Source organism: Salvia hispanica, chromosome 4, assembly GCF_029641045.1.
Source record: "Salvia hispanica isolate PSC_SH4W2 chromosome 4, Shi_PSC_v1, whole genome shotgun sequence".
Classification (NCBI taxonomy): domain Eukaryota; kingdom Viridiplantae; phylum Streptophyta; class Magnoliopsida; order Lamiales; family Lamiaceae; genus Salvia; species Salvia hispanica.
Window position 1 is genome coordinate 2,697,178 of NC_142695.1, and position 12,484 is coordinate 2,709,661.

Genomic DNA, 12,484 nt, shown 5'->3' on the forward strand with positions numbered 1-12,484 from the left:
TTTGGATTAGTCTACAGCGCGAGTTGGGAACGCAACTGAATTTCAGCACGGCATTTCACCCGCAATCTGATGGGCAATCCGAGAGGACGATTCAAACTCTCGAGGATATGTTAAGAGCCGTAATACTCGACCGCGGTGGAAGTTGGGAGACCGTACTACCGCTAATCGAATTTGCGTACAATAACAGCTTCCAAGCAACAATCAACATGGCGCCTTATGAAGCCTTATATGGAAGAAAATGTAGATCGCCGCTCTACTGGGATGAAGTTGGCGAGCGACGGGTGCTAGGACCCGATGCAGTCGAAGAAATGATTGAAGTCGTTCGACAAATTCGTGCGAGGATAAAAGAAGCTCAGGACAGACAAAAGTCATACGCTGACGTCCGACGAACTGACTTACAATTCCAAATTGGTGATAAAGTCTTTCTTAAGGTGTCCCCATCGAAAGGGATAACACGTTTTGGTGTTAAAGGAAAGTTGAAACCACGTTTTATTGGGCCTTACGAGATTCTAGAAGGAATAGGACCCGTAGCCTATCGATTGGCCTTACCGCCAAGTCTTGCAAATGTGCACAACGTCTTTCACGTATCGCAGTTGCGAAAATATGTGTTTGATCCAAAGCATGTGATTCACTACGAAGAAGTCGCGTTGAATTCCGACTTGAGCTATGAAGAGAGACCCCAAATGATCTTGGACCGGAAGGTTCAGAATTTGAGAAATAAATCCATTGCTAGCGTGAAAGTGCTCTGGAGGAACCACGATTATGAAGAAGCCACGTGGGAGTTTGAGGACAAGATGAAGGAACTGTACCCGGAACTGTTTCCATGAGGTACCAAAATTTCGGGACGAAATTTCTTTTAAGGGTGGTGGAATGTAACGCCCCACTTTTTCAAACCCTAATTTTCGGGTTATAAAATTTTTGCATTAAATGCCTTAAATGCTATGATATGTGAATTATTTGAGGATTGATTAATTGCATAGTGTCTATGTGACCTAATTGCATATGTGGATATTAATTGAGTTGAATAGTCAACTTGTTGAAATGTTGACGTGGCTATTGAATAGTCAAAGATGTGGAAAAATGACGTCGCCGTTGAAAGGTCAATACGATGAGAAAATGATGTGGAAGTGGAGAATTGATTGAATTGAAAAAAAAGTGAATATTTGAGGTGGAGAAATATAATTGTGGGGAAATTATTATTTATTTTCCTAAGGGATGAGTGAGAAAAATAATAGGAATATTATTTTAAAGGCATGTGAATTTTTGGCCCTCTCATTATTGGAGAAGAAATATTGTTATTATTCTTGGATTTAATTATTTGTTTGGGATAATTATCCAAATTAAATCCAAAGTCCAAATACTCTAATTCCTACATGGAATTTTCGAAATATACACCTTGATTTTTCCTTGAGATTTTCGAAAATCTCAAATATTGGGAGGGAGATATTATTTATTATTTTATTGATCCCTTATTTATTCTATTCCATGAATAAATATAAATATGCTAAAATATCCTAGCATATCTTGCCATATCCTAATTAAATTAGGATTTGAATATAAATCCCTTTTGAAGATTGGAAAATCACGCCACTTCTCCTATTTAATTGAGGAGTATTTTATTTTATTCTTGCTCCGTGATATATTATTCTGCTCCGTGAAATATTCAAATTAAATCATAGGCTATTAAAATAGCCTACAAATTCGAATTCCTCCTCTCTCTCAACGGCTTAACGCCACTTCTTCAACCACTTCTCATCAAATCTCTACCATATCTTCCAAATAATTATTTATTTAATTATTTGGATATTATTATTTGGAACTCTATAAATAGGAGAAGAAAACCCTAACCCTAGAGATCATAACCGGCGCCTCCCACTCCCAAAGTTTCGAAAACTACTTCTCTCCCCCACTCTCTCCATATTTTCTTCAAGTTTCTTCAAGATTTCTTCATCAATTGAGAAGAATTCAAGTCAAATTCAAGAGTTTATTGAAGAATCAAGTCTAGTTCATCGTTTCTACCGTTCGTTTTTGTGAAAAAGGTACTTTAATTATTGATCTCTTCTTCTTCTACCGATTAATCGGTGATTCTTGAATCCACATGCATCTAGAACGAGTGAAAGGGGTTTTTAATCGGTGAATTTTGGGAATACAAGGATGTGTGTGATATTGTGTGTGTATATGCGATCGTGTGTGTGTGTGTGCACGCCTCGATCGGCATGCACATGTGTTGTGTTCGTGTGCATGTGTTGTGTGTGTAGAACACTCATATGTGATACGAATTATTGGTGATTTTGGAATGATTATGTGAATGAAAATAGTATGTTAATCATACTTTGATTTTGATATTATGATTTTGAAAATAATCGATGGGAAAAAGGGAAAAATGAGAGATCATGCATGATTTAAAATCCATGTTTGAAACTGATTGGTGATACGCCTAATTTAAAGGTGATACTACGCGCTCTCAGCGTGATAAACGAGGAGAAGAGAAATCTATCGAGCTAAACCTACGAGGTGGGCTTTCTTTTAAAATAAGGACATTGTCCTAAAATGATATTGATGAGAATGAAAGATGTGTTATCATGCCTTGATTTGTTTTGTCGTGCCTATCCCTCGTGGCTATGCCACTATTGTTATAATCGAATTCGGATCCTTGTAGAGCCGCAAACTCTACTTGGGTTAGTGTACACCAATGTTAGACCGAGAGTCAGCGTACGGGTTGGCCGGTCTAGTGACCTGGATTGCGGCCGCATTCCTTGTCATGTAGAATGAGGATATGGTAAACGTCTATGAGAAAAATGGTTGCGCGACCGTGATATTTGAGAAAGAAAGATATTTTGATGCCTCGGGTCTTTCTAAAGTTAAAACCCCGATGGACATCTGGAAATGGCATGATAACTACTATATTTTTGATAAAACTGTTTTCGGCAATGAGCCCATTGAGTATGAATTATCGTACTCAGCCCTGCATGTGTTTTCCTTATGTGCAGGTTGAGTGGTGACGAGCGGCGGCGGTGTTGAGCGGGAAAAATAATAAAGAAGAAATGTTGGTACTTAAAGTGTCGTTGTGTCTTCATACATAGCCTCACTTCTTTCTTGGTCGCTTCCGCTATATTTTTATGAAAACTGATGATCTCTTGTTGAGATAAATACTTTTACATTCGTGGGTATGTTTTGGATGGTGAAATGTTAGAAACAAGTATTTTGGGAAATGTTTGAGGATATTTTGAGAAAATATTGATAGGTTTTGTTCGATGATCTTTTATGAAAGTTCTTTTGCTAAGGCATTTTTTTTACCTCTACTTAATTGTTCTTTAAATGCTCTGGTCAAAACCTCTTTTAAAATGAAACCCTAGTCTTGGATCTTTGTTGCATTTATGTCTACCTAGTTAACGAACGCCGCATTTATTATACCCTAAATGGGCGGGTCGTTACACAAACAAACAAATAGTAAGAAAAATCTACAATTAGACGAGCAAAAATAAAGAGTAAAAGATGAAGTTAAAGGAAGTTATAAGATGCAGCAAAATTCACAATTCACCCGTAATATTAGATTTTATTCTATTAAGTTCAGACTTTCTTATTCTTTGTGTCTTCGTCTCTTTCGCGATCTCTAATGTAGTTCAACTCATCATAAAGATAAGCTTCATACCGACGTCATTCAAATCGAGATAAGTAAAAATTTCTTAAACTTTGTGATTTATCGTTCAAATTTTGAAAGATATATAAAATCAAAATTTTGACCAAATTTTATATGTGTCATTTAGTCCACGAACTTTGTCAAAGTATCATTTTAGGTCCGTGAACTTAGAAAATATCATTTCAGGTCCATCAACTATGGGTTAATATCATTTGAAGTACTTTTTTACTATTTCCAAGTTTTTCTGGACGAAAATACCCTCGATACCTCAAAGGGTATATATTTTTAATAAACTTATCATATACTCATATTTTTTATAAATATCTTTACAATATATTTTTGACGAATTTTCTAAATATAATTTGACCTTCAATATTAGCACTTAATTATGTGACATGCAAATAAAATTGCTTCTTCAATTTTTTATATTAAAGAATTTTTAAATTGAATAAAGAACTTTTCTTTAATAATAAAAAATTTAATAAAGATCTTTTCTTGCATGTCACAAAATTAAGTGATAATATTGAAGGTCAAATTATATTTAGAAAATTCATCAAAAATATATAGTAAAGATATTTATAAAAAATATGAGTATAGGATAAGTTTATTAAAAATATATACCCTTTAAGGTATCAAGGGTATTTTTGTCCAGAAAAACTTGAAAATAGTAAAAAAGTACTTCAAATGATATTAACCCATAGTTGATGGACCTGAAATGATATTTTCAAAGTTCACGAACCTAAAATGATACTTTGGTAAAGTTCGTGGACAAAAAAGATGTTCCCTCAAAAAAATAATTATATAACAAAATTATGTGTGGAAGGCATTGATGATGAATAAATGAATAATGGATAGTAGAAGAAAGCAGGGGTGAAATAAAAAGCTGTTGATTCGAGTTTGCTGGGTCCGCACGTGCACTGTGAAGGTGGTCCATGTGTAAGCGTGTGGGTTTATGTTTCCTCTGCAAATTCTGCCATTGCTTTTCTAAGTTGTATTGTCAGTTAACTTTAATCTTGATTTGGAATATTAAGACTACACACATTTTACTGTTTAGGCTTTGGGCCCAACTATTTAATATCCATCACCAACTTTCTTTTTTTAGTTTTAATTTAATTTCAATATATATATATATACGAGTAGTTTCTAGGATTATTGTCGGAAAAATTAGTTTGATATTGTTCGCTTTAGATCAAGTCGCACGGATTTATTTTTGGATCACTCTGAAAAGCCTTTAAATTAATTTGGATTGGTCAGAAATTATATACACTTTCCAACTTCCCCCACTCATTCGATGTGCGATGGGTTTGTACCCAACAAACCTCCCCTCAATTTGATACCACATCGAGAAACGCAGTCGACACGAACATGGGTCGTTCCAGCCCTGGCCCCTAGGTCATCCAAGGCCCGACTCTAACTCGAGTCTTTCAGGGGCCAACCCTAACCGAGGCTCATCCATGCCCGAGGCTCTGATACCACTTGTTTAGGATCGTCGACTGCAACATTAGTTTGATATTGTCCGCTTTGAGTCAAGCCTACACGAATTTGTTTTTAGGTCACTCCCTAAAATCATCAAGCTAATTGAGGTTGAATATGAATTATATACACCTTTCAACTTTCCTCGCTCATCTAATATGGAATGGGCTTATATCAACAATAGTAATACAACTTATTTTCTTTCTATTATTATTCATTATAGCTAGAAAGGATCATAATAAGTCCACAAATTAACATCTTTATTTTACATGAAAACATAGATACTATTGTATCAAAAAGTTCGAGCACAAATCCAAGTCAATAATGATTTCATTTTTCATTTCCTCAATCCGAAAAAGATAAAATGATGAACACACTTTGAGTTACCTTGAGTAAATTTTACGATTGATCACCAACTTTACTAGAAGTGGTCAAATGTTTCCATCATTAATTTGTTGATCAATTAGATTCTTGATTAGAAATTTAATGCATTGATTTAACTAGTGATCCCGCCAATTTAGTAATCAGCAATCACAATTCTTTGAAAATAATGGTTCGATTAAATTTAGTTAGATTGGTACACCAATTTTTAGTGCACTGTGAATTGAATGTTTAAGTGTTTCTTTTTTATCTCTATTTTTTAAATATAGTTTTGTTCGATAAAAAAAATTTCAAAAGTAACCTCGTCCCGGTTACCTATCTCCTAGATCCTTTTCAATTTGTTCGTAAATATCTATTTCATTTACCTTTTACTAATTTTTTTAAATGAACATATTCCAATAATTTATTTCAGTCATATTTTATGATAATTAGTAATAAATAAAAATAAGACTGATATTCACTTAAATTTTCTCATCTATTTTCTTTATATTTTTTCAAAAATCTGAGCTGAGTTAAAGTGAGAAAAGTAATTGCATACAAATGGCGTACAATAAACCTTCTCTATTAAAATTAAATTTATTCTATAAAAAACAAAGTTCCTTCTCACAAAAATGATGGACAGCCCAAAGCAAGTCTTTATTGGACCGGACTTTGACATTAAACCTTCATTCCCAAATAGAGGGCCCATTTAAAATATACGGCCCAAAATATTGTTAAGTATGTGAAAAAACTATCAATTCGAACTGATATAGTAAAATATTTGAAAATCAAATTTATATAGCAAAATTCGAATTGAATTAAAAGACTCCAAATATCCAAACGTTACAAATAAACTCTAAAATAACTTTTTAAATTAATAAATGTAGGTTATAATATTTAAATAAAAAGTATCTATTGAATATAATTCGATTCTACGTAATTTCTAGTTTACAAAACTAGTCCAAGTTTCAATCGAACATTTTAAACTTACAAAAAAATTGAGTGATCCGGAATTTTAAATTTTCCACGTTAATTCAAATAAAATTTAATAAAAAAAATCATGAATTTTTCTTAAACTCTTAATTGTCTCAAAATTTTTAAATCAGTCATAATGTAATTATGAATTTAGGTGAAATTGTAGTAGACCACCAATGAATTTTATAACTTCCTCAACGTGATGAGCAAATCATTCAACAAGTTAGTAGTAGTATCTCCAACGGCAATAGGCTAGCCATAGACCAGCCACAAGCTAGCCACTCCCTCTTCCTGCCACGTCATCAGCACTAAAAATCCACATGCCCCATCATCATTTTAATCAAATAGACTAGCCACAAGCTAGGCGCAATAAAAATAATTCAAAAACAACTACATTTGCAGAATTAAATTTACGACACATATACGGGAAAAATTCGTTAATTTTATTTAAATAAAAAAAGTACACTAACTAAAAATCAAAAAAATTACATAATAAAAAAAAATCCGGGCTTCCACACATGAGCCACCGCCCCACTCTACTCCTCACTAATTTATTAAAAAAATACATTAAAAATGCAATAAAAATGCAATAATTTTATATAAATTAAAAAAAGGTCCATCCTAAAAAAAATTACATAATTAAAAAAATTTCATAAAAAAAATACATTAAAATTGCAATAAAAAATGCATAAAAAATACATTAAAAAAAATCAACCGACTAGCCGAAATTGAGCCTACAATGGCGATCGGCTAGCCGAAATGCCGCTGGCCGGTTCCAATGGTTCGGCTAACCGATCGGCTAGCGACGTGAATCGGCTAGCTAGTGGGCTAGCCGCTATTGGATATGCTCTTATGAAGTGTGTGCACCAAATCAGCAAGATATAAAATTAAAATATTTAAATAAATTGAGAAAATGATTGAAATTCAGTTTTGCAAATATTGAATTCATAATTTTATTACTATGTAACAACTCCACTTTGATAAGATAAAGCGCAAAAGCGACGATTCTTAGCCGCGTTGATAATATTGTGCGTGTATAAGTCCTAACATTCTTATTCGGCTCTGCGTTGTTTGATCACAATTCAAAACCCTCTTCTTTCTGCAATTCTTCTTCGTATAATTTTGGATTTTCCATCTCCGATTGCAGAAAGAAGTCTTCTCCCACCTCCGATCCGATTTCTAGTTTTCGCCGGAATCAAATCGATCGATCATGAGTTTCCTTTTCGGGAAGCGGAAGACTCCCGCAGGTTTGTTTACGCCTATTTTGAATTAGGATGTGTGATTAAGGGTTTACGGTTTCTCAATTTTTCTGAATTGTTGAGATCTGAGCTGACGTCACGATGTTGATCATGAGAGGATTCTGTTTGTTGATAGAATTTGGGGCTTCGATTAGCTTTGAACTATTAATGATGATATTTGATAAGAGATGAATGAAGTTGATAAATTGTTGATCACTCGCGAATATGTAAGCTAATCGATGTGTATCCAATCCTGGTTAGAGTTGTGATTTGTTGATGATAAGTGAGATGATGAGTCATGTTTCCTATAGTATATCTTAGGATTCATCAAGTAATTGTAACATGCCTTGAAGTTACGGTTTGGCATCATTTTGACAAATTAATTTTAATTAGAATGTCAGAATTGTGTGAGTTTAGCTACTTTGATTTCAATGATATTGGGTTGGGGATAGAATTCTCCATTGAGTTGATGAATTGATTAGGGTTCATTAATTGTATAAATTGCTCTCTTCAAGGTAAATACAGTGTTATTGGTTGATTTGTGAAATTGGAGAGTAGTGTTTCTGTTCTGTGTTGATGCAATGATGTGAGAAAATTATATGGTAATTAGTTTAGGAATACATGCTGCCTTTTCCTTGTGTTATATAGCTTTCTACTTATGTTTTATGTCTTGCAGAACTTCTGCGGGAGAATAAGAGAATGCTTGATAAGTCGATTCGAGAAATAGAGAGGGAGAGGCAAGGTTTACAAACACAAGAAAAGAAACTTATTGCGGAGATAAAGAAAAGCGCCAAGCAAGGACAGATGGTATGTTCACTTTTCATATTTTATATGCATCAGCTAGGGGTAGTTCCTCTTTTTATGCCCTTTTTATAATTGCAAATGGTCTGTGATAAAGTATAAGCTTACGTATGTATCGAGATTATCACATTCCAATCTTTAAGTACTAGGACATCTGGCTGGAAAAATCATTGCGCTTTTAATGAATATGGCAATCGGAATTGGAAATCTATTATTCCCCAAGGTCTTAATAAATCTAACTTCCTACTTCCTAATAACGTTATGAATGAAGAGTTCAATATTATTTCATGATTCCGTTGACCCCCTGCCCCCCTCCCAACACAAAAATCTGCTTGCTGAAATCTGAATATGTCATGTAGGCATCATTTTTTATTTTTTTTTTATGCTGTACAGTACGTAAGCTAAATTCTGGTGGGATGCAGATTATTTGCATTAAAATTATCAGCACATCTCAAGCACTTGATATACACTAAAAAAGTTATTGATTTACTATCTATTGTTGAATACGGTATGTGTTCTGTTTCCCTCAATTGTAAATGATTGGCAACCTCTCAAATTAGACCCTTCATTAGACCTCCTCCATTTTAATCTCTTCTGCTTAAAAATCTAAATTTTTAGACAATTATTCAAATGTTTCATTGGCATTATATGTGTATTGATGCTTGGTACTGCTTCACAATCCAAATAAAAGCTGTGGGGAGTCCAATTACTTAAGTCCTTGTTTGATTTCTAGTATATTTGTTACAGGGAGCTGTCAAGGTGATGGCCAAAGATCTTATCAGGACAAGACATCAGATCGAAAAGTTCTATAAGCTGAAATCTCAACTTCAAGGTGTATCTCTCAGAATCCAGGTATATACATTAAGTCTCTACTCTAGTTCACATTCTGTGTCTGGACTTTAGTTTGACAAGTAGTAAATTGCTACAAGAGATATGATCCTGCTTAGTCGTATAGTCGCCATCCCTGTTCAATACATGGTCAAAGGATAGAATATAACTACAAATCCTTTCAATTTCTGCTAACTTTACCTCCTCCGGTTTCTGCTATTTAGCTGTATCTCTTTTGGTTCCCTCAAAATCACCCCTTACAGTTTCTGCTATACATCTGCATGATATTCTGCAAATCATAGTTTTTTTGAAGTTATCAATTTACTATGTTTTGGCGGTTCAACTTCTTAACCACTTAAATTTTTTCCACATTTCATTTTGGTTTATTTTTACCAGCTTTTTCTCCCTGTGTGGTCCTTCGTGGAATATTGTTTTCCACTCTCTACAGTAGTATGCGTGATTTCTGAATCTCACTCTCTCTCTTTTCCTCCTTATTCCCTTTTAGACATTAAAATCTACACAAGCAATGGGGGAGGCAATGAAAGGTGTTACTAAGGCCATGGGGCAAATGAACAGGCAGATGAACCTGCCATCACTGCAGAAAATCATGCAAGAATTTGAGAGGCAAAACGAGAAGATGGAACTAACAAGCGAAGTGATGGCAGACGCCATTGATGATGCCTTGGAAGGAGATGAGGAGGAGGAAGAGACCGAAGAGTTGGTGAGCCAGGTTCTTGATGAGATTGGCATTGACATTAATAACGAGGTACAGCTCTATCATTCCTTTCTGCACTTTATGAACATTTAACATTTCTGTTCTCATGACGAGCCTCGGTCTCCCCTTAATGCAGCTTGTTAATGCACCTTCCGCGGCAGTAGCTGCCCCAGCTGCAAAGAATAAGGTCCCACAAGCAGAGGCAACTACAGGAACTGATGATGGTGGGATCGACAGCGACCTCCAGGCGAGGTTAGACAATCTGAGGAGGATGTAGAGATGTAACCGACTTGTAACATAAAATTTGTCTGTTGAGACCAAACAATCCTATTGGGCTTTGTGTAACTTTTATGAAGATCTTGAAATACATGTTCTGGTACAGCTTTGCTTCAATAATATTGCAATAATTTAGTTACTGTATAATTTTCTTCATTGTTGTTGCCAATTTACAGATATTGAATGCTACATATTTTCTTTGTTACATTACCTTGTCTAACAACTGAAAACTAGAAAGGCTTCTATACTAATGAGCCCGGGCCTAGCAACACTTCCCGGGAATGCTCCGTCTCCTCCCCCGCGGCTACCGGGCGGTGGAGCGGCGATGGCTCCACCGGCGAACGGCAAAGAGGGCAGTCCATGTGGGAGTAGAGCCACATATCAATACAAGGAGCATGAAAGTAATGCTTACAGTTAGGCAGCTGTTTTATTTCTTCACCTTGTTCAAACACTGATAGGCAAACTGCACACTCAGAATCACCACCACCGCCACCACCACCATCTTGCCCCTTTCCACCGCCCTCGTACTTGAAGCTAGCGACCGAGATCGCGGGAGAGTCGGTGATCCTCCACGTCGCAGCCTGGCGCGGCCGTCTGTGCCTGACTCTCTGCGGCGGCCTTTGATCCGCGCACCATCTCACGATGACGATGTTGTACAGCACGAGCACGATAACCGCTGTCGCGACGACAACGAGGCCGTAGTAGAGCATCTCCGAGTTCGACCTTATTAGCGGAGGCGGGGGTGGTGCTGTAGAGGAGCTTTGAGGGTCTGCCATGGTTTTCTTTGGAGAGAAGAAAAAGAGGAGAGGTTTCTTATGAAGTTGATTGAGTATTTGAAGAAACTAATGATAGGAGAATCTCACCTGATTGTGATTATTTAATAATAGTGTGATTGTCACAACTGAAACTGTGTGTGTGTGTGATAGTTGGTGTGATGTTGCTGTCTGAGGGTAGCAATATGTTAGCAATATGTTGTAATTGGCCATTTGAAGCCTCTTGCAAGTTATATGGTGCAATCAAATATGCAATTTAGTGTGGAAATTTGTATGCTTAAGAAACCAGAATGTTGACAAATAAACCTTTTCTATTATATCTGTATTTATATATTTCATTTCCAAATAGTGTAAGATTCAGATGAGTGAACCAGAGTTCTAGCTATAGTTCTCTTTCCATTTTATAATGGTAAAAAACAAATAATGGATAAGTTAGCAGATTATTTAAAACTGGGCCATTTGTTTGCTTGTTTCCAGATTACTGCTTTGTTTGCTTGTTTCCAAATTATTTGTCAACATTCATCTTTAAGCCTTATCCGTTACTAAAATGACTGAACCACCCTCCTCAATCTAAAGTATCTCTCAAGAGTCAAGGCTAATTATTTAGAGTATATATTTCTTGTGCAACTACCTCAACCTCACATATTCTTACATGACGAAGAAGCCACTGGCTGAGATAAAAACACATTGTTTAATTAAGATATACGAGTAAGAGCCAACCATCGGAAGATGTCGTTTGACATAATCGACATGGAAAAACCAATTATTTGCCGGAACAAAGAAGCCATAAATCTTGTGAGATGCTACTAAGTTGAAATGCTATTTGCTTCGCTTGTATACTGTTGGTGCAATTTTGTTTTCTTTGCATAGGTTCGAATCTTTGTGTCTGTGTTTTTTTTTTGAGTTTGTACTTGATTGGCTTTTGCAGTGGTTTAGTATGAAGGGTGCTTAATATTTATTTTGTCTTTTGTTTTCACTTTTTTTTTGATGTGTCAATATATATGAACTTGGATGAGCGAATGGGCAAGAGGAATCTCATCGCAATCCGAACACAAGTTCAAGTTTTTTTTTGGGTTCAAGAACAACTTAACATTAAACGGATTTTTTTTTCCCAAAGCTAAGCATGACTGGGACTATTGATGATCAATACACCTTTTGAAAGGAGAACCAAAGCAAAGTTGAGCAACTTTTTTTCAATTGTAATGTTTCGTCTAAACTTTGGTATATTTCGTGTGAGTAGTGGAACATTTCACTATGTCTTTAAAATTAAGCAGAAGCATGCTTACTGTATTGGACTAATGCTCCATTTAATTAGGAAGTTCGATAATAAGATTTGGACCTCCATGTTCTACATTAACATGTGGTCAATTTAGAATATCCAACGTAAAATTTTGTTTCATTACTT

The 12,484-nt window shown here is 35.3% G+C and overlaps 2 protein-coding genes across 2 annotated transcripts; one reads left to right on the forward strand and one right to left on the reverse strand.

Annotated features, from left to right (window-relative positions):
* Positions 1-7,460: 7,460 nt before the first annotated feature.
* Positions 7,461-10,453, forward strand: VPS2.1 (SNF7 family protein). Its single transcript, XM_048094059.2, has 5 exons — positions 7,461-7,695; positions 8,363-8,493; positions 9,235-9,339; positions 9,821-10,081; positions 10,167-10,453. The coding sequence occupies exons 1-5, from the start codon at positions 7,659-7,661 to the stop codon at positions 10,305-10,307; spliced, it is 675 nt and encodes a 224-aa protein (XP_047950016.1). The 5' UTR covers positions 7,461-7,658; the 3' UTR covers positions 10,308-10,453.
* On the reverse strand, positions 10,429-11,334 carry LOC125195815 (RING-H2 finger protein ATL32-like). Its single transcript, XM_048094061.2, has one exon. The coding sequence runs from the start codon at positions 11,080-11,082 to the stop codon at positions 10,549-10,551; it is 534 nt and encodes a 177-aa protein (XP_047950018.2). The 5' UTR covers positions 11,083-11,334; the 3' UTR covers positions 10,429-10,548.
* Positions 11,335-12,484: the final 1,150 nt, after the last annotated feature.